Genomic DNA, 20,297 nt, shown 5'->3' with positions numbered 1-20,297 from the left:
TGCCGTATGTTTCCAGCAATCTTCTAATGTGTGATTTCTGGCATAGCGAAATTGAACCTAGTTCACCGTCCCTCTCAATTTCCATGCCTAGGAAATAGCTTATGGGGCCTCCATCATGCGTCTTGAACTTTGATGCAAGCTTCTTCTTAATCATTGCTATGTCTGTTTTGTTTGGACACGCGATTATTAAGTCGTCGACGTAGACGGCAATATAGCTGAATGCTTCTTCTTCCACTTTGGTGTACAAACAGGCCTCGTTTTTGCATTTGTTGAATCCAATGGACAGCAAGACCTCATCAAGTGTTTTATTCCAAGCCCGCCCTGATTGCTTAAGTCCGTAAAGCGCTTTGTTCAGTTTTAGTACTGCTTTAGGTTGACTATTGTCCACAAAGTTTGCAGGCTGCTTCACATACACAGTTTCGTGAAGCTCGCTGTTTAGATATGCATTTGTTATGTCTATTTGGTGCATATATAAACGTTTTTCTGCAGCTATCGCGAGAAACATCCTGATTGTCTCGTATCTAATTACTGGCGAAAATGTTTCCAAATAGTTTACGCCAAATTGTTGCCCACATCCTTGTGCAACTAAGCGAGATTTGAACTTCTCGACATTTCCATTTTTATCGCGTTTGATTCGAAAAACCCATTTTGAACCAATTACCTTTTGCGCTGGAGGGAGGTCGCATAATGTCCATGTGCAGTTTTCTTGGAGTGCTCTGTACTCTGTTTCCATGGACTCTCTCCACTCTTGCGCATATTGACTCTGCAACGCCTCTTCGACGGATTGAGGTGTCTCTGTGTCTACTTGATCAAACACACTATTGAGCCTCGTCTGGTACTGCTTCGTTGGTCGTCCTGGTTGACCATTTCGAATTATCGTAGGCCTGCCAGGCCCACGCTGCTGTCGTGTCACTGGTGCATCATTGTTGTTGCTTTCAGCTTCTGGATTCTCTTCGTTCTCTTGCCCTTCTTCTGATTTGCTGCTCTCATCCGGTGTCATCTGCTCATGACCTGTAAGCTCTGGTGTATCAAGGCTTATTATGATCGTCATGAAATCATTATTCGCGTCTTCAACATTTTCGATAGTTTTTGTGTCAAACTCACCCTCTATGAATTTAACGTCACGCCTTTCGATAACACTTCGCTTCTCTGGATCGTACAGACGGTAGGCCTTTGCGGTATGAGAGTATCCAACAAAAATATACTTCTTTCCTTTTGCCTGGAATTTGCTTGTCTTAGCCTTGTCCAGAGCAAACACGCGAGATCCAAACACTCGCAAATGCTTCACAGAAGGCTTCCGATCTCTCCACATTTCGAATGGTGTGCCTCCATTTAACGCCTTTGTGGGACATCTATTGCGCAGATATACAGCCGTTGTGACAGCCTCTGCCCACAAAAACTCACCAAGCTTTGCATGGATTAGTAGACTTTTTGCCATTTCTACTATGGTCCGGTTGGCACGCTCTGCAACGCCGTTTTGCTGAGGTGTATACGGTATTGTCAACTGCCTTTGTATACCACATTCAGTTAAAAAATCAGTAAACTGTTTATTTACATACTCCGTGCCATTATCGCTGCGTAAAGCCTTTATTTTCTTGCCAGTTTGGCATTCTGCAAAGCTTTTAAATGCCTTGAATTTTTCAAAAACTTCGTTTTTTGCTTTCATTATATAGACGAATATCATGCGCGAGTAATCGTCAAAGAATGTCACAAAATAACGGTTGCCACCGATTGATTTGATATTCATTGGTCCACATACATCTGTGTGCACTAATTCAAGCACATCTTCTGTACTTCGATTCATTTTTTGATTAAATGGCAAAGCACTCAATTTGGACTGGTTACAAGTATCACAATTCATCTGCACCTGCATATTCTCAACATTCATACCATGCACTAGCTGTTTATCGTTCAGCTGTTTTAAATCTTTAAAATTAAGGTGTCCAAATCTATTATGCCATTGCATTGCCGTCGAATTTGTGCTCATTGAATGTACTGAGCTGCTTTGTGAACTTTGAGTAAACACATACAGGTTATTTTCTTCGTTTGCTTTTAACAACACTTCGCCTTTATTATTTTTAATAATCGACACTTTGCCTTTAAATGATGTGGAGTTTTCAAATTTGGATGCTGCACTCACTGAGAAAAAATTCATATGGAGTTCGGGCACATGCAAAACATTTTTTAAATTTATTATGCAGTGTTCTCCTTTTATTTTGACGTTTCCAATCCCTTTTGCAGCAACATACTTATCGGCGTTTCTTTTTCAACGTAGTTTGTAAACATGTTGCGATCGCAACACATATGAGATGTTGCGCCGCTGTCTAAGCACCATACGCTCTTTTTCTGCTCTCCAGCAAAACAGTGCATTAAACTGCTTGCTTGTTCGCTGCTTGCTCTCTTTCTGTCGTACCTCTTTTCGTTCTTCTTCTTTGATTTGCATTCGCTTGCTCGGTGCCCAAATTTGTCGCAGTTGAAACACTTTCCGTTAAACTGTTTATTCCGTTCTTTCGAGATGTTTTGTGCGTGGGTGTACACAGCTTGCGTTTCTGCTTTAACTTCTCTTTCTGCCTTCTCTGACTTTCGTGTGCCTTCTTCTATTAATTTGATTTTTACAGCATCAAATTTTGGCAACTCATCGCGCGTAACTATAGCTACTATGAAGCTCTCCCACGTATCTGGTAAACTGCTCAGTAGCATAATTACCTTCAACTCGTCGTTTAGAGTTATATCTAGCTCTGCCAATTTATCAATTATTTCAACAAATGAATTGATATAAGTGATGATGTCATCTCCCTGCTGCATGCTTAATCGAATCAGCTTCTGATATGCTTGCACCTTTTGAATAGGTCCAACTGGCATGTGCAACTCTTTGAGTTTTCTCCAGATTTCTTCGGCTGTTGTGCACCTTTTAATATGCACCAACTGAGATGGCTTTACGTTTAGAGTTATATATGCTCTTGCCTTCTTATCATCCTTGTACCATTTCGCGGCTGTTGCATCATCTTGACCCTCATATTTTCCACAAACAACTTCCCATAGGTCGGCCATTTCCAATACACTTTCCATGGCCATATGCCACACGCCGTAATTATTCTCATCAAGCTTTTCGATTTGGTACGACATGTTCATTTTGCTTGCAATTCCGCGTTAATTCGCGCACGATATTAACTATTGATCACTAAGCAAAAATAAAAACGACTCTTTGCTCTTAGACACTTTTGTATATTAAACCGAATAGCGATTACTCTGGGCCCATAACCAATGTTGGAGATATTTGGCTTTGCGTTGCAATGCCAGCGAGAGTAAAACGTTGTGGTTCGGTTAAAGGTTTAATAAAGAGTAAAATATCAACAGAATAATGTTAATTACATTCTTCGTATGGTGCTGCCAGATTACATGTATGCTTATGTTAATGCTAATTTCAATTACATTTTCAACAATATACATATACATATATATGCAAATCTATATATGTAGGATATATAATTTTAGAATAAATTGTATATAAGCATACATTATAAATTTGGAGACTCTAGCAATAAAGGTGTAGGAGATATAATTTTAAAACTGGTTTTCGATAAGGTTTTTTATCGATAATAAAGTTCGGGATGAGTTATCGATTTTTAATGATAAACTCGATATCCGCGCTGTAAATACGGACATTTAAAAAAAAATTGAAGTCTCTAGCTCTTATATCTTCTGAAATCGACACGTTCATACATACGGACGGACAGACCAAATCGACTCAGGTCGTCACCCTGATCAAGAATATATATACTTTGTGGGGTCTGCCACGCCTCCTTCTGCCTGTGACTTACATTTCAACAAACCCATTATACCCTGATTTCCCATTGAAAATGGGTTCAGGGTATAAAAAGAGGGCTAACTCGACTCATCCTTCTGTCTGCATACTTTTCGCAAAACCATTATTCCCTGATTTCCCGTTTTCAATGGGTTCAGGGTATACCAAGTATTTTATGAAAATTGCATCAAAGAATTTCATTTTATAACTGAATTTTGATAAGGGGTTTGAAACAGCCCTCAATGCAGTGCATAAAATTGTTGCAAAATTAAATAAAATAAATGTATTAAGAACTTTTTTAAATTGAAAAAAAAAACCTATGTTTCTATTTGCCATATACATAAGACGCATGGATCTTATAAGCCTTCGCACTTTATAACGCCAGCTTTTTATTTATGCTATTTATATTTATAAATTATCGATTTTGTAAGGCGCCCGTTCGTCTGCTTGTCCGTCCGTTTTTGATGGGTATTGTCCATCGATCGATGCAACACAATTCACGTTGCTTGAGAGACAACCATTTGACATGAATAGGAGCACAAGTTCTCATGGCCACTGGCCTCAGACCCACTGATGCCTCTCATTGATGACAGCTTCCGCTTGCTGCCCACGCACCTGAGCGAGGGTAAGGGACAAGACGTCGATGTCCAATAGATGCACATTTAAGTTGCTGAACGTCACGGCTGCTCAAATTCGTTAACTATGTATTAATAAACATCCAATTATAATATTATTTATCAGCGAGCTTTCCTTGGGCCACTTCTACGCCTGCCTTCCCACAACGCTGCGGGGACATTTCATTTTGTCATTGAAAAGTTTACTGGCTAAACGAAAATTATGAAGAAATGTTGGGCCATGGCAAGTTTCTGACGGACGAAGACAGAGATGGACCTCAGCCTAGTGCCAATGGAAAATTCCGTGGGCGATGAGCAGATAAACTGAAGCAATGCTATTCGTGATTATCATGACAGGGAAGCCATACTTGAAGAACTCATAAAAGGTGATCTTATAGCCATGCTGGTTGGCAATGCTAGAGGCGGCCACATTTGCCGTGGTCGAATACAAGCTGCCGTTGCCGGCGAAGCATATCGCATAGGTGAGAGCCCATACCATTGGTAGAAAGGGTATATTGATCCGCTCACTGAGGGCCACTTGGATGGTGAGCCTGAGCAGCATTGTGGCAATTGGAACGTTCTCGATGAAAGCCGCGAAGGTCGTGCTCATCCACAGGACAACCATAATGGATGTAACGACCTGATATTGCGGATCCACATTCGCGATTATGTTGATCGTTAGCTCAGCCAGCCAATGGATCAGGCCCAGCTCCGCGCAAGCCTCAATGAGCACGAACAGTGCGCTGAAGAACAACAGCATGGACCAGTCGAGCCGCATGAACACGGCGGTAAGGTCCTGCGAATCGTAGAGTATCAGCAGCAGCATCGAGGCCATCAGAGCGGTCCAGGCCAGTGTGGCGCCCGCAAAAAAGGGCAGCGAGTGCAGCAACCACAGCACTATGGCAAATGAGAAGGAAACAGCGCACTTGATTAGTAACGGCTTGTCCTGCACCTTGTACTTGGACTCCATCATGGCGAGCGTTTCAATGTAGTTAGAGGCAGCCATGATTCGAAAAACCGTTGTTTCTGAATACTTTTTCGAATTGAACTTTGGATTTGCCATGTGCATGGACATTGGTGGAGCTCGTCCCTCGCCCATTCGCTTGGCTAGGATTCTCAGTGAGTTATTCGTCTGCTCCTCGGCACCATGGGTCAGACTCGTACGCAGCAACAGGTAAATGTACGCCCAAGCAGCGAAAATGCTCAGCACCACGCCCGGGAACATGTGAATGATAAACGTGCTGAAGTCGACGCCCTTGCTCATGACATGGGCGTTCGTCGCAATGAGAACAGTTGCTGGGTCCCCAATGGGCGTCAATGCGCAGCCAATGTTCGAGAAGATCGCCACACAGATCAGCACGGTGGTGGTGCGCAGGCTCATGCACTCGCACAGTCGGATCACAACTGGCACCATAATCATCAGTATGGTGACCAGCTCCAGGAATCCGGCCAGTACTACGCTGATCAGGCAGAGGAGGCCCACGAGCAGCCAGGCACGACCCTTGGACAGGCGATAGGCCAGCACCGCGAGGTAGCCAAAGACGCCGGTCTCCGATAAAATGCTCACTATTATCATCATGCAAAAAAGCAGCACCAGCGTGTGAATATCGATCCATGACACTATTTTGCTCAACGATGGCAGCTCATCGAACATACACAGCACTCCAATCGCGCACGATGATATGAGGACGGCGGCAAACGTGGGATCCGTAATATCCATGATGATAACTGCATACAGAGAGCAAAGCAATATACCTGCTGCGACTACGCCGTACACCAACTCCACCGGACTGACATTAGTTCTGATTTTGAGTGCAAATATATCATTGATGGGATTCTTTAATATTATCTGAATTCGATATTGGTCGCCTGCGGATAACGCCGCGATATCTGGGGCATCTGGGTATTGAGGTGTCAACTTAAAAAATTTTTGCACATTAGCTAAATGCGAACGTGGCTGGGCATATTTCGTCAAATAGACGATCCATTTTTCCGACAACTGTTCCGTCCGGTTCAAATTAATATTGTAAATTTGCACTCTGATTGATAAATATTTTTGGGAATCTGCTGCCAGGCGTGGATAATTGGTGACCTCCTTATCGAAATTTCCATTCAACATAACCTTTATATTATTGTTTTTTAGCTTTCCCGTGACATCCAAATACTTTATTGATTTCTGCTCTAAGGCTACAACTCTCTCCTGCACACCCGTTCTTGACGTAATACACATATTAACTACAAAGAATATCCACATGGTGAGAAATATGACCATCTTTATGATTAAGGCTATATAACGCCGAATGCGACGGCGACGCTCTTGCTCTGGCGTTAATTCGAGGTCCTCATCGTCAAAATATGAGCCACGCCTCTTATATGTACCACTGGTATCCATATTTCACTGGATCCCAAGTGCACAATCCACCTTTAAAGATATAAAGAGTAAAGATAGAAAATAGAATTTTGGAAATTATAAACTGGTGTACAAAAAACCCTATCATAGACTTTCTAGTTCTTGATTTGTAAACTGACATTTTCTTTTTCTATTTTCCAAATGTCTACTATAAAATAGTTACTCAGCGTCACTTAACAGCAGAAATCCATACATGAACTGAAACAAATAGGAAGGTTCCAGTCGAAACTGCTCGACTAGGAGATACCCTGGACCCTCCAAGCTGATATTCTAATCATTCTGCACTTCTTCTATGCACACATACATACACACGCACGTATACCACGCGCTCTGCTGCACTGCGGTGTGGGCAATATTATGAGAATTTATTATCTGAATATTTTTTCTCTTATAGTAGGACTATCTTTATGAAACTTTCACAGCGTGATCATATGGTTGTACAAAGCTCTCAAATCTCTACTACTTGATATACGCTTATTACAAGTTGGTGACGAAGGGAGCGTTGTATCCCAAATCTGTAAATTACAAAATCTTTGTATTCATCAAATGTATATACACAGTAAATATGAAGTCTACAGGTCTAAAAATGTTCAAATTAGGCTAAAAAATCTATTTTTCGATTATTATCGGATGAGTTATCGAAAAAAATAAGATAAACTTGTATACACGAGAATGCAGGCCAAATTTTAGCTCTCGGCGCACTCATACGGGCGGACAAACGGACGCACGGACAGGGCTATATCGACTCAGCTCGTCGTCCTGATCAAGAATATATATACTTTATGGGGTCTGCGATGATTCCTTCTGCCTGTTACATATATTTCAACAAAACCATTATACCCTGATTACCCATTTTCAATGGGTTCAGGGTATAAAAAGGGAAAAGAGCAATGGACCCAAATGGCTACCCTGAGGTACACCAGATGAAACCAAGATAAGTTTAGAAATAGCTGTTCTTAGCAAGACTCTTTGGGTTCTACCCATTAAATAAAATGAAATCCAAGACACAAGTCTAATGAAAATCCTAAGCGTTTAAGCTTTAGAATTAGTATGTGATGATGTACTGAGTCAAATGCTTTACTGAAGTTAGTATAAATAACATTAGTTTGCTTTTTTTTTAGAAAAGCTGTCATTAACAAGCGAAGTAAATTCAAGTAAATTAGAAGATGTTGAGATGTTTGAATAATCGATTTGCAAAAATGCCGATATTATAATTTTCTCAAATAACTTCGGAATAGCAGACAATTTCGCAATGCCTCTATAATTGGAAATATCAGATCTTCCACCTTTCTTATAAAAGGGAATGATAAAAGATGCTTTCCAAATTCAAGGGAACACAGAAGTTTCTAAGGACAAGTTAAACAATTTTGCTAAATACCTTATTGAGCCTTGTATCAGGTAAATATATCATTTATGTATGTAATACGGACTCCGTATATCAATTTAATCAGGGTAATTTGAATTTTACATATCTATTACAGCGAAATATTTGCCTGTGACATATATATACATAAGTTAGCAGTTTCCCAAAAGTAAAGAGCTCATCAAATAATTCGATTCCACATAATTCTCATATTCAGACTGATTCGAGGCCTGAATGAACTTGTGGCAGTCTTCGCTTCAGTCTAGGCAATAAAATTATGTTTATCTCGCGTTGGTTTATAATTAAATCAGCATGCAATAAGGTCTCGTCCCTACACACACACACCCACACACACGTACAGAGAAAACATGGGCCACCATGCACAGCAACTCCGATGTGTATCGCACATAATTCATCGTCATCCGCTTGCTACGTTATGAATTAAATTTCAATATGCTTCAACGTGCTCATCATTTATTAAAGACACTCCACTGAAATGCCAATAAGATGAGCAAGAGCAGCAACAGCAGGAGCAAGTCCTTGGCGAATACCTTTGCTGCAGCCGCTGCTGCAGAGGAAGCTGAAATTCTGTTGAGAGCGTGGCGCAGCGTCGATTGCAATTTCCGTTTGTCACATTTGTCTAAATGGAAATTTATGCAGCTGGCTCACTTTTGATTCCCAGCGAGCACAAGGACTATCAGGCAGTTTGTTCATACCACCTGCCTACCCACTTGCCAACCGGCACACCTGCCCACCTCCCCAATTGCTCGTTTGCCCGCTTGACTGTCTGGGTAGTTAATGCTTTATTCACGCTCGAATGCCTAATGAAAGAGTCATTACACTCATTCATTCGTTCATTCATTCGTTGATTCGTTCATTCGTTCGCGTTGTTCCTTGATTCATTCATGAGAACACGTGTGCTTTGTTCTTTTTATCCCGCGCCTAATTAATTGATTTTCACTGTCCCGACTTTGGCGAGGACTGCATTAATCATACGCCCTGTTAACCCACGCCAAAACATAATTAAGTGAATACAGGCCTTTCCCTGCGGCTGTTAACTATTTGCAAAAGTTTGATTCCGCAGCGGGGGTAAGGGAAAATATGTAGATTGACAGATGGGAAAAGAGAAGGAAAACTAATAGAAAGTAGCTATATATATGCGCTTTAGGAACTAAATGGTAATCCAAAATTGTTTCAGCGACTGAGCACTTTTAGCAAAAAGCGGATATTCCAACAATTGATACCCTTTCTTTTCGGCATATATAAGAATTAACGCATGCACACACATACACACACGGATATACCTAAGTTTGGTCTATATCGGCATCCAAAATATAAAATCGGTTTAGTTGTTGATCTATGAAACAAGATCGACTCCGCTGCTGATCTATCCATATTTGACGAACCTATCTAGAACCCTGTCAAATCTAAAGAGTTGCAATAGGTAAATTCGGTCCTTCGTATACAAAGTCGGCATTCAAGAATATTTGGCCGTGACCTGGTAGAGAGCGACCATATTTTATTTTACAGTTATATACATAGCAATTGGATATAGACAGAGAAAAGACGTGCATATATACAAAAGACATACATACATTCATTCATATAATATATACATACCTACATACATACATAGACGCCTCTTCTACGATTTTCCAACTTTATCTATTGGAGGTGGAGTCGAAAGTGGCATTTAATATTTATGAATGCTCGAAGAGTAAAATATAATACTGATAATTGATTAATATTATTTATTTAAGATGCAGGAAACATAATTCAGCTCGGCAACAAGCTAGCCCGACGTCGCGACGTATATAAATTATGCATGATTTATGCAGCTGGCAGCGACTATCGTATGCGCGATGTATGAGCACGCGAGCCGATATCATACGACTATAAGCTATTGTATTTGCGTATATATGTGTGCACATAGATTATATAATGACAAGCTGTGTTTACCGAATACAATCAGAAGGAGGCTGCTGCTGCTGCTGCTGCCAGCAACAGGACTTTGCAAGTCCTGCGAATCAATTAAAGTAGCTTTTTGGCCAGGGCTTTGCCTTTGACATTTGCAGCTTAGTTGGCCCGCCTCTGACAACTTGACAGTTTTATTGTTGGCCATTTACCAGTGGCCTGACCTCTGTGCTCGGATATCGCGCGGCAGATAACGCTTAATAAGGCATTAAATAAATAAATAATTGTTTTGCACCAAGTCAAGTTCAACAAATGCCAATAAATTGGCAGCTACAAGCACAACAAGCCAAGTTTTAATCAAAATAAAATCATATAAGAAAAACAAATTAATGTCGTTAAACGAAACAGTTTCTCTGTTCACGAATACTAGTATATATGCCATCAATATGTATAAAACCAATCAATGAAAATTTTGCAAATAATTTACACTCCCTAAACCTGAGGAAATATATCTAAAACAGAGCCCATAGGCAAGTCCAGGTGATATATATAAATCTATTATAGCTTGAATTCAGTTAAAAATTAATTTAATGCTTCTACTACAATATATGCTGAAAATAAGTCTAGAGGTCATCAAGATGTAGATGTATGTTTCAAAACTAAAGTTTGTAAAAGATTTTTGCTGAATTCATTTCATCTAATTTCTTTATTCTCTATATAAAGTAAAGGTACACTTGATAAATGCATATGATATACATAGCTCGAAGACCAATGCTAAATGCTGAGCTCTTTCGGCTATTTATTTTGATTTCTTTTTTAGCTGCTGAAGTATTTCCCGTTTCGTTTATTGAACCGTAGCTCGACCTGCATAACCTGTGTTGAACCCGGAGGTGAACTGGCGATGTCTTAGTTTTTTCTCGTTGTGCACGCGCAATGCTATCAAACAGCTCTGAAGGTAGAGGAATTATTATTATTAGCGAGTTATATAACAGCATGGGCCGGTTCTAATTGCACTTACAATCGAGCAGCAAAGCGTAATCATGAATACAAAAAACGAGCTAATGAGCAGGGCGCCGCGACACTGCGACGTCAAATCGATTAGGAGGCCCACCTTTTTGTTCACCTGCCCGGGCATTATAACGGTGTACTCGATGTTCTCTTTGAAGCGCTTGAACTCCGAGGCAGCAGTGGAATTCCCAGCTCGTTGCATCATGGGACCGTTCACTGTAGTTGTATTTGCTGTAGATTCCGTTGCCGATTCAATCTGTCGTCGCTTGCGGCCGTGGCCCGAGGGTTCGTAGAGATCCACGCAGAAGTCGGGCGTGCAGTCGGCCATGTCGATGCAGGCCTTGATCTGCGAGTGTATCCAGAGAGTGGCCTTCTCCTTCATCGAGCTGAGCAAAAAGGCCTCAAAGTCGAGAAACACCTCGTTGGGTCGATCCCGATATTTGGCCGGCTGATGGGGAATAATTGTGGCCAGCTCCCGATTGCGGCAACCGTTGTGCACCAGAGAAACAGAGCCCGTGGCAAGTGGATTCTCTGATTGATAATGCGACAATAGAGGAACCATGCACACCTAAAGACACCTGCCACTTACCCGGATCTGGCGACACAGTCACCTCCATCAGCTTCACATACTTCCACACCGACTGGCTGATGCGTGCTCGCAGCTGCAGCTTGGTGCCCAGGGGCACGGCCTGATCCACGGCCTGATCGTTGTCAGCCAGCAGAGAGGCCGGGTCATTCGAGGAGCTGACTGGGTTGTTCGTGCCGCTGACACGTGCTATGGGCGGCGCCTCCTTATACAGCGCGACCTCATACTCCAATCGATTCGGCATCTCCTCAACTATGCCCGACACACGTGCGCCATGTGGACTGCAAGGAAATATAGATATATAAATATAAATACCAATAACAAAGATTCTGCCAAAGCTCTGCATACAACGAGCCCGCGAAGCCAGCCGCCTTATTCTCTATTACTGTTGGCTCTGGCGGCTTGCACATAATGATTAGCTCCTGGTCCGATTGCATCACAACGCCAGGAAATTGTGGAAACCAAATGCGAACGTGAACGAAGCCCTGCAAATGAGAATTATATTCAATTTATAGAGTAGACGAAGGATTCTTCAATAACTTGATATGGGCTTAGCAGTAATCCAGCCATCAGTGGGAATACTCATTCGCTGTTCACTGTTTTAGAGCTAGAACACCCCTGAATGACTCTTAAGATTCTATAAAGATCGATCCAAAATTTCATACAAACCCTTATACATGTATATTGAACATATTAATGCTAGAGACCTAAAATGTGTAATATACACTGGGGCTGACAGAAAAAGAATAAAAAGAAATGACGGAAATATCTACTCCCATTAAGGGGTGGCTAACTGTATTTTCTACATATTTAAAGCCAGAACTCTCTATTGATTTTCATAAAAAGAATATACGCATATATATACATATATAGATATTGCGTGGAAAATCGAAAAATGGATCTGAAAGTGTTATGAGCCGTGCATGAGTATTCTGCAGTCGGAAATGCCCACTGCAACTTTTTCGCTTGCTCAGTTTCTAACTAGAAAGTTGTTATAGATAAAATATCTAAACACTACAAGTTGAGGCGGCAGCCGCATAAATATTTACGATTTATTTGGTCTATTTACGATGAAATTTATAAAGAGGGACAGACGGCGATATGGACATTACACAAAGCCAATATACTCATTTCAATCAATCAAAAATCTACATACGTTTCTTTTGAGCACGCCACATTGCGTAAAGTCGTTGATTCTTAATTGATATGTTCGCTCGTCCATATCGGTAATATCCTTTGAGATCAGACAATGCGGATTCAAGTCCTTGAGGCCACTTCGATCATCCGCAAACATGGGCACGCCCTTAAATCCAGCTGGCCTCTTCAGCGTGGCCGTTATCAGATCCTCACTTTTCGAGCCCGAGTTGGAAAATGTACATTGAACATCAGCGACTGTTCAATGAAATGAATGTAATTATTATATTATGCGATTTATTCAACTTACCTTCATAATCCTGGGCAGTGCAGAAGCATGGAACAACCTGGGACAAAGGAGGTTATTGAAAGGGTTATTAAGAAAGACTACAGTCCAACTTAAAAACTATTTAATCTGAAGAGGAGCACTTGAATATTTGTTGTAGACTCAAAGTCATTAAGTTAATCAACATTATGCCAATATAATCCTTGTATTAATAGCGCACAAGCGTACCTACCATTAATATCATAATTCTTATGAGGTGGTATAACATTTTTATTAAACAAACAAAAAACGAAAACTGATTTGGAAATATTTGAAGAGCGCTTTAAACCACATCCAATCGGTTTAAAAGTAAATTGCAGAATGAAACTAGAGTAGCAGTTGGTAAGATGCAATTACCTTGATCTTGGCTGCGTGAATTCTAGTTCAATACAATTGCAACATTTACGTGGCATATGTGCAAAGCCGCACACAAACGCCCATATATCAAGCCAAACAAACAAACAAGTAGCAAAAAAAGTTAATGTGGCGCGCTTCAGCGGTCACAGTGGTGGAAAATATATTAGTACTGATTGCCACATTGTATTTGTAGCAATTTTAGGACCAATTTTGCAACATATCAAAAATACATTGCCGATATTTTAACAATTGGAATTGCTGGCAACACATACATATAAAAATAAATTCTTTTCTTTCAAGCAGTGTTGTTATGTTAATATGTACATTGAGTACATATATTATGTCGTATGTCGGCAGTCAGCATACAGTAGTGGCCCAGCTAGCAGAGCATAGCAAACCTTCTGTCTTCCGAACTTTTAAAAAAATTTCAAATTTAATTAAAAAATGATAAATTAAAGTTAAGTCAAGCCCTGCCCAAACATGTAAACAATTTATACTCAATTACTTATTTTATTCAAATAGATATTTCAAAACTGTATTTCTTCAAATTTGCATATCAGCTGTTCTTTGCTATCGATATTTACTATCGATTACGATTGGAGTGAGTGTTTTTTGTAAGTGCCATCACATACGTATATGTAATTTCTTTTGATTTTTTTTTGTTTTTCCTTTATTGCTTACGAAATATCTTATAACTGAGCAGTCTGTGTTATAAATTATTTGTTTAAGCTATGATTTTTACTGCCTAGGGAGCGACACATCTCAACCTCATAAAACCAGCTGTTTTGCGGATTTTGCGATTCAGTTTGATAAAAAAAAAAAAGAAACAACACCAGCGAGGGAATTATGTTCAGGAACGCCGGCAGTCGATTATTTCGTGGTTTACACGTAAGTGAAATCTGCTACAACTGAAACATAAATAATTGTTAATTTACCCCCACGTTGATTCAGAGGCAGTGCAATACGACCGCGCAGCATGTGAGGGGTATAAATTTAATACCCATGGTTGTTGAACAGACGGGCAGAGGAGAGCGGGCATATGATATATTCTCTCGTCTCTTGAAGGAGCGTATCATCTGTCTTATGGGCAACATTACAGATGATATCAGCTCTACGGTCGTTGCTCAGCTACTTTTTCTGCAGTCAGAAAATGTCAACAAGCCCATTCATTTGTATATCAATTCACCCGGTGGCGTGGTTACGGCAGGTCTTGCAATCTATGATACGATGCAGTATGTGAAGCCGCCAATAGCGACGTGGTGTGTGGGCCAGGCTTGTTCAATGGGCTCCCTACTTCTGGCAGCTGGAGCACCTGGCATGCGTTACTCCTTGCCGAATGCACGCATCATGATACATCAGCCGTCCGGAGGAGCTCAGGTAAAGTCGACTAGCTTTTAGGTGTAGTGATTAAATCTGTTAATTGTTTTTCAGGGTCAAGCCACGGACATACTTATACATGCGGAGGAGATCATCAAGATAAAGCGTCAACTAACGAATATATATGTGAAGCATGCGAAAAATTCCTATGACGAGATGTGTTCGCGTATGGAGCGTGACCATTTCATGACCCCAGAAGAGGCCAAGACCCTAGGCATAATTGATCATGTGCTTGAGCATCCACCAGAGACGGTTTCAGACAGTGGGCCAACATCTGATGGCGGACCAGCAACAGGCAAGCTAATCTCCGAAACAAATACAGAGAAGAAGAGATCCAAACAACAGTCGGGCTAATTTACAGAATTTTTGAAATTCCGAAGAAAATCTGAATTTTTGAATTGTAACTCATTGGATAGATCACATTAAAAATTCTTAGAATATTCAGGAATTCAGTTGCCTTTCAAATTTCTAAATTAACGATCATTTAAATATGTTGCTGCTTTCGATAAACAACAATTTAGTTATAATAATGTAAATATAGATAAATAATTGAACATCAGAAGAGTCTAGAAAACAATAGAACTAACTTTAACTTCCGTTTGATACTTTTCATAGAAAATTTAAATTAGAAATTGTAATTTGTTAACAAGAAATCTTTAAAATACAAATTTCAAAATCCATTTTTCATGAAAAATTTTATTTAAATGCTGATTCATTTTATACTGCGCGCCTATGTAAATGTTGGAATATATATCCTGTATTATAATAGAGTATATATATTTCAAATCATTTGGAGCAGTATTACAAATCGGTTTATTGCTTAGTTAAAAAAAACTAATGGCTGTATCAGATATAGACGATACAATTTTGTGTTCACACATGCTTATTACATTATTTATCAATAAAATTATAATATTCATAGAACAGCTCGCGCTATCAAAACACAATATTTAAGTCTGGTCCATGGCAATGTCTGAATTGCCAGTAATGGAATCCTTCTGCACATAATCATAGATTTTACACAGTTCCGGAGTCTCCTTAATTGACTTTAAAAAGTCTAGTAACTGCTGGTTTTTGTCTGCAAGCAGATTTTAAGAATTAATTGAAATGTATTTGAAGATATCCCATATTTTAGATAATACTCACTTGCTTTGGGTATTTGTGAGAGCGCAGATACCGCTCGTAGAGCGGAGCGCTTGAGTTCGTCTTGTTTCTCGTACTCTTGCTTCACCGAATTGGCCTTTACCTTGTGGGTGCAAGTGTCGCGTAGCTGTTGCACAAATTGATCCAGACCTATTTAAAGAAATTATATTTAGCAGAGATTCTTTTGAAAAGCACTAAAAGATCGATCACATACGCAACAAAACCTTATCGGGGCACAAAACGGCCAGACGCGCTGTCATGAGGTACGTCAACATTTTAATATCATAATGATCACTTAGGCCAGCCTGAACGTGATCCATGAACTGCATAACGTCCACACGGTCCAATCCCTGTTCGAGCAAAGTGTACATGCATTCGAATGCTGCTTTTCGTATATCTAATCCATCATCAACAGTGTGTTTAAACGGGCCCATTTCGACTTCACGTATGAGCTCGCTCTTGACCTTTGTCTCAGAATACAGCCAAGGCAAAAGTGTGGGCAGCAAATCGCGAACCAAGCTCGGCTTATTGTGCACAGCCGAATTGAAAGCGACCAGAGCGACGCGACGTACTTGCGGATCCGGATCGCGAAGTGCGAAGAGAAATTCACCAATGCTCTGCTTTAGCAGAATGTCAATTGGCTGCGGCTGGTCGGATATGGTGAATTTAACGGAGGATACGACAACGGTGCGCATAGTAGCACTTTCAGAACGGAGAGCTTGCTGTAATTGAGGCAACAACTCCTCTGGATTGACAAGCACAAGCTTTCCCAAGCACTCGGCTACCACGTTGCGTGAACCTTCCTCTGAGCACTCGCAATGCTTGAACAATTGCGCCCATATCGACGGCACCGATGGGAGCAGCTGCGCTAGACCGTTGGGTGTAACAGAGAGCGATGAAATCACCTCCTTCAATGAGTGGAGCAATAAATATTGTCGCTTGGGCTGAGCCTCGATCTCCTTCAAAATGAGCGGCAAATATGTTTGCAGGCTGCCCACAGAGACGGCGCCCAGAGCATGCGAAGCTGCCGCTTTCACATCCTCGGATGTGGCTCCGAAGCATTCAATGATTGTCTGTGGCAGCACTTGAATGGAGCTCAAATCGAAATGTCGGCCGATTTCGCCGATTGTCAGCAGGCAGAATATGATCTGGGTATCCTTGTTGCTACGCTTCTGTAGCTCAGACATCAATTGGGTGGCCAATGGAGTCGCCACCTGTGGGCACTGCTGTGTCAGGGCCGCAATGCACTTGGCCGATGAATGATATGCCTGCTTGTGCAGCTGCAGCTGCTCATTGGGATTCCTGGCTGAGGGATCGCTGCCCTTCAGGACGGGCTCCATTAGCTTAGACACCAGCGAATGATAGTCTAAGCCAGTGAGTTGTGCCTGCACAAGAGCTTGGAATAGATCCAAAGTGCATTGTAATGCAGTGCCCTGAAAGCGATTACAATTACTATTCCGACTCGCATGATATATATAGAGCTACTGACTCACCTGCAACAAGGGCGAGCGCACTAGAATCAACACCGACGGCAAGAACTTCTCGTGTATGCCAACCAAGGCTTGCGGCTGGCGACGAGCCGTTGTACTCAAAAGAGTGAGCGAGTATTGAGCCACATGAAGATCCGAGTCAGAGATCAATCCCGGTATTTCGACAATAGCAGACTGCAGAACACTTGGCTCAAAGTTCGACGAGTAGTTGATGACGATCTTATTAATAAGATCCAAGGAGTGCAACTTCAAGGCACGATGATTCTTGCGCAGGAAGGTGCCCAGGGTGGGCAGGACTTCGTGAAGGATGGGCGAGAGGTCAATGCGCAGCGGAGAAGCTGCAATCATGGTCAGAGCCTTCACGCTGCTTAATCTTGTGACTTCGTTCTTTAAACGTTCCATAAATATGGGCAGACAAACATCCAGTTCACTCTGCAGCAAATCACCCATATTGGCAATGATTTGACCCATGCAGGCGATGGCGCGCTCCTTCACCTCCTGATCGACATCGGTGACCTTCAGTTTCTGCAGGGTACATGCATACACCTGACCCACAAAAGGAGTAACATCGAAGTCAGACTTGACTGCATTGGCGCCCAAAGGACGAACCACCTTGACTAGCTGCTGCAGCACCAACAACGCCTCTGTGGCAATCTTGTAGAACGGGTCGAACACCGACGTTACCACCAGGGGCACCAGCAATGGAATATGCGGATGAAAAACATGTGGCTGATGACCCTGCAGCAAAGAGCAAAGAAAGCCCAGAGACTCGATTTTCATGTTGCTCGTGGAGCCTTTGTCGTTCAGCGAATAGCTAATGCCCGGCACGATGCTGTCCAAATGGGGGCCAAGGGCGCCTGGCAGGCTATTCAATAGCTCGCGCAGTAAGAGGAAACAATCCTGACGTGTTTTCATCGACTTCTCTCGCATTAGCGGCTGGATTGCTTTGATGATCTGCGGCAGCTGCTCGATTAGCAGCAGAGTCGGTCCAGATACCTGATCCATGGAGTCCGGATCATGGGCCATATCGTCTGCAGGACGTGTGTTACGCAGCAGTGCAACGTATGCATGAAATATATCAGATTTAACATTCTCTTCGCGCTCCTTAAAGCGAGCAATCAATGCTGGACTCAGTGTACGATAAAATTCCTCAAGCAGTTCCTGACGTGTAGCAATCAGAACTTCAAGACATTTAGCAGCGGCACGACGAACTTTCCAGCTCATATCGTCGTCATCGCTGTACTCCTCGCTGTCCACATATTCATCCTCTTCGGTGTCCATGGCAACGCCTGTGTCACCGTCATCGGCCTCATAGTTGTAGTTGGGATCGTATGTGACGTACTTCAGGCACAATTCGAGTATCTGAATTCGAAACAAATAAAATTAGCTATCAATTCCAATTGACTGAGATGTGGCATGACACACCATAGGTATATGTGGAGTAATAGCGTCCGGGCAACGCAGCACAAATGCCTCACAGGCTTGAAGACAAAACTCACGCAACTCATCATCATCCCGTTGGCTATATTGCTTCAACAAGATCATCGAACGGTCAATATGATTGCACAAGCGATGACCAGCCTGACGACTAGCGGTAAAGCGGTAAAGAAATATATTAAAATTCTGCACTGCTTTCTTGATCCATAATCAATAAAAATACCAAATAGAGGCCAAGCATTGTATGTATGTGCGCACAGCCCCAGGATTCTGTGGATTCTCCAGACCCTCTAGCAGATGATCGACCACTCCATTGTAAGCATTGCTATTCGCCTGTACCAAGAGCACAGAAAGCGCCACAATTGTGCGTTTGCGTACAGCTTGTCGAGGGGATGCCAGCTGTGGATTTAGAGCCTTTAATATGGTGCTATGGAAGGGCACCAGGAACTCTCCAAAGCGTGAAAGCAAGTCCGACAATATGTCTAGCGACTCCAACTTAACTGAAACATCCTCCTGCAAGGGAATTGTTTTACCATAGCTCATATGTATATGCTACAAAATTTGTGCTCACCTTCTCAATGGCGATACTGAGTTTGCCTGTTATGCGCTGGCATACATTGGGGGCCAGCGAATTTGAGGATTGCGGCAACTCAGCAATGACAGTTTTTAGGCCAATGCTTGAGATATCGCGCAGCTGTTCCACGTTGGACATCATGTTGCCACATAGCGAGTCGACAATTGTCTCTACTTGATTCTCCTTCACTTTATTGACCAATGGGCCGAGACATTTCACAGCCAAATTCTGCACTTCACCGTTTTTATCCTCGAGTAACTTAAGCACCATACGAACTACCTTTTTCTCCGACTCATCGTCCAGTATAATACTGTCCTTTTGCAGTTCCGTCATTAAATCATTTGTTGCCATGAATCGAAAGTCCTTGTCCGTAGATGTCATCTACATAAAATACATATGCAAATATTAACGTGTTGCTTACCTACTGTTTAATGCATATTCTATACATACTTTTTCCAGCAAATTTGCGATTTGATGATATTGATGCGACGCCATGATCTATATATTTGCTTCAACGGTGTGTATATAAATATATAAATAAATATATATTTATAGATCAATGAAATTATGTACACGGTAGCCGATTATCAATATTGTGACCGTCTCACAAGTTATGTTTTGTCTTAGACAAAATAATAGGTCTACTCAATTTTTTTTTCCGGCACAAAAATTTGCGTGTTGGAACTGGAAAATGCATAAGTAAAATGATGTTATCGATATGCCTGCCTGTTTGATGTGCGATAGTATATCGTGTTGTATC

The 20,297-nt window shown here is 41.6% G+C and overlaps 4 protein-coding genes across 5 annotated transcripts; 1 reads left to right on the top strand and 3 right to left on the bottom strand.

The window, feature by feature from the left end:
• Positions 1-4,161: 4,161 nt before the first annotated feature.
• Positions 4,162-6,958, bottom strand: LOC108609677 (P protein-like). The gene has a single exon (XM_018001400.2). The coding sequence runs from the start codon at positions 6,809-6,811 to the stop codon at positions 4,703-4,705; it is 2,109 nt and encodes a 702-aa protein (XP_017856889.2). The 5' UTR covers positions 6,812-6,958; the 3' UTR covers positions 4,162-4,702.
• Positions 6,959-10,794: 3,836 nt separating this feature from the next.
• On the bottom strand, positions 10,795-13,487 carry LOC108609676 (uncharacterized). Its single transcript, XM_018001399.2, has 7 exons — positions 13,353-13,487; positions 13,145-13,181; positions 12,857-13,092; positions 12,049-12,185; positions 11,704-11,981; positions 11,125-11,645; positions 10,795-11,055 (listed from the first exon to the last, which is right to left on the bottom strand). The coding sequence occupies exons 1-7, from the start codon at positions 13,386-13,388 to the stop codon at positions 10,951-10,953; spliced, it is 1,350 nt and encodes a 449-aa protein (XP_017856888.2). The 5' UTR covers positions 13,389-13,487; the 3' UTR covers positions 10,795-10,950.
• A 636-nt stretch (positions 13,488-14,123) lies between these two features.
• On the top strand, positions 14,124-15,341 carry ClpP (Caseinolytic protease proteolytic subunit). 2 transcript variants are annotated; one of them, XM_089464618.1, is made up of 4 exons: positions 14,124-14,154; positions 14,266-14,404; positions 14,468-14,893; positions 14,948-15,341. In XM_089464618.1, exons 2-4 carry the CDS (start codon positions 14,363-14,365, stop codon positions 15,245-15,247), a joined length of 768 nt encoding a protein of 255 aa, XP_089320744.1. In that variant the 5' UTR covers positions 14,124-14,154; positions 14,266-14,362; the 3' UTR covers positions 15,248-15,341. The 2 variants fall into 2 exon arrangements, with proteins under 2 accessions (XP_089320744.1, XP_017859510.1); XM_018004021.2 differs by lacking the exon at positions 14,124-14,154 and having other exon boundaries at positions 14,161-14,404.
• A 341-nt stretch (positions 15,342-15,682) lies between these two features.
• On the bottom strand, positions 15,683-20,251 carry Cand1 (Cullin-associated and neddylation-dissociated 1). Its single transcript, XM_018004017.2, has 8 exons — positions 19,988-20,251; positions 19,535-19,918; positions 19,187-19,476; positions 18,952-19,114; positions 17,530-18,888; positions 16,251-17,469; positions 16,040-16,186; positions 15,683-15,971 (listed from the first exon to the last, which is right to left on the bottom strand). Exons 1-8 carry the CDS (start codon positions 20,030-20,032, stop codon positions 15,844-15,846), a joined length of 3,735 nt encoding a protein of 1,244 aa, XP_017859506.1. The 5' UTR covers positions 20,033-20,251; the 3' UTR covers positions 15,683-15,843.
• Positions 20,252-20,297: the final 46 nt, after the last annotated feature.

This window comes from Drosophila arizonae, chromosome 3 (genome assembly GCF_054131065.1).
Source record: "Drosophila arizonae isolate 15081-1271.41 chromosome 3, UAZ_ARI_1.0, whole genome shotgun sequence".
Taxonomy (NCBI): domain Eukaryota; kingdom Metazoa; phylum Arthropoda; class Insecta; order Diptera; family Drosophilidae; genus Drosophila; species Drosophila arizonae.
Note: the sequence above shows the minus strand (reverse complement) of the source record. Positions and strands in the feature narration are given on the sequence as shown.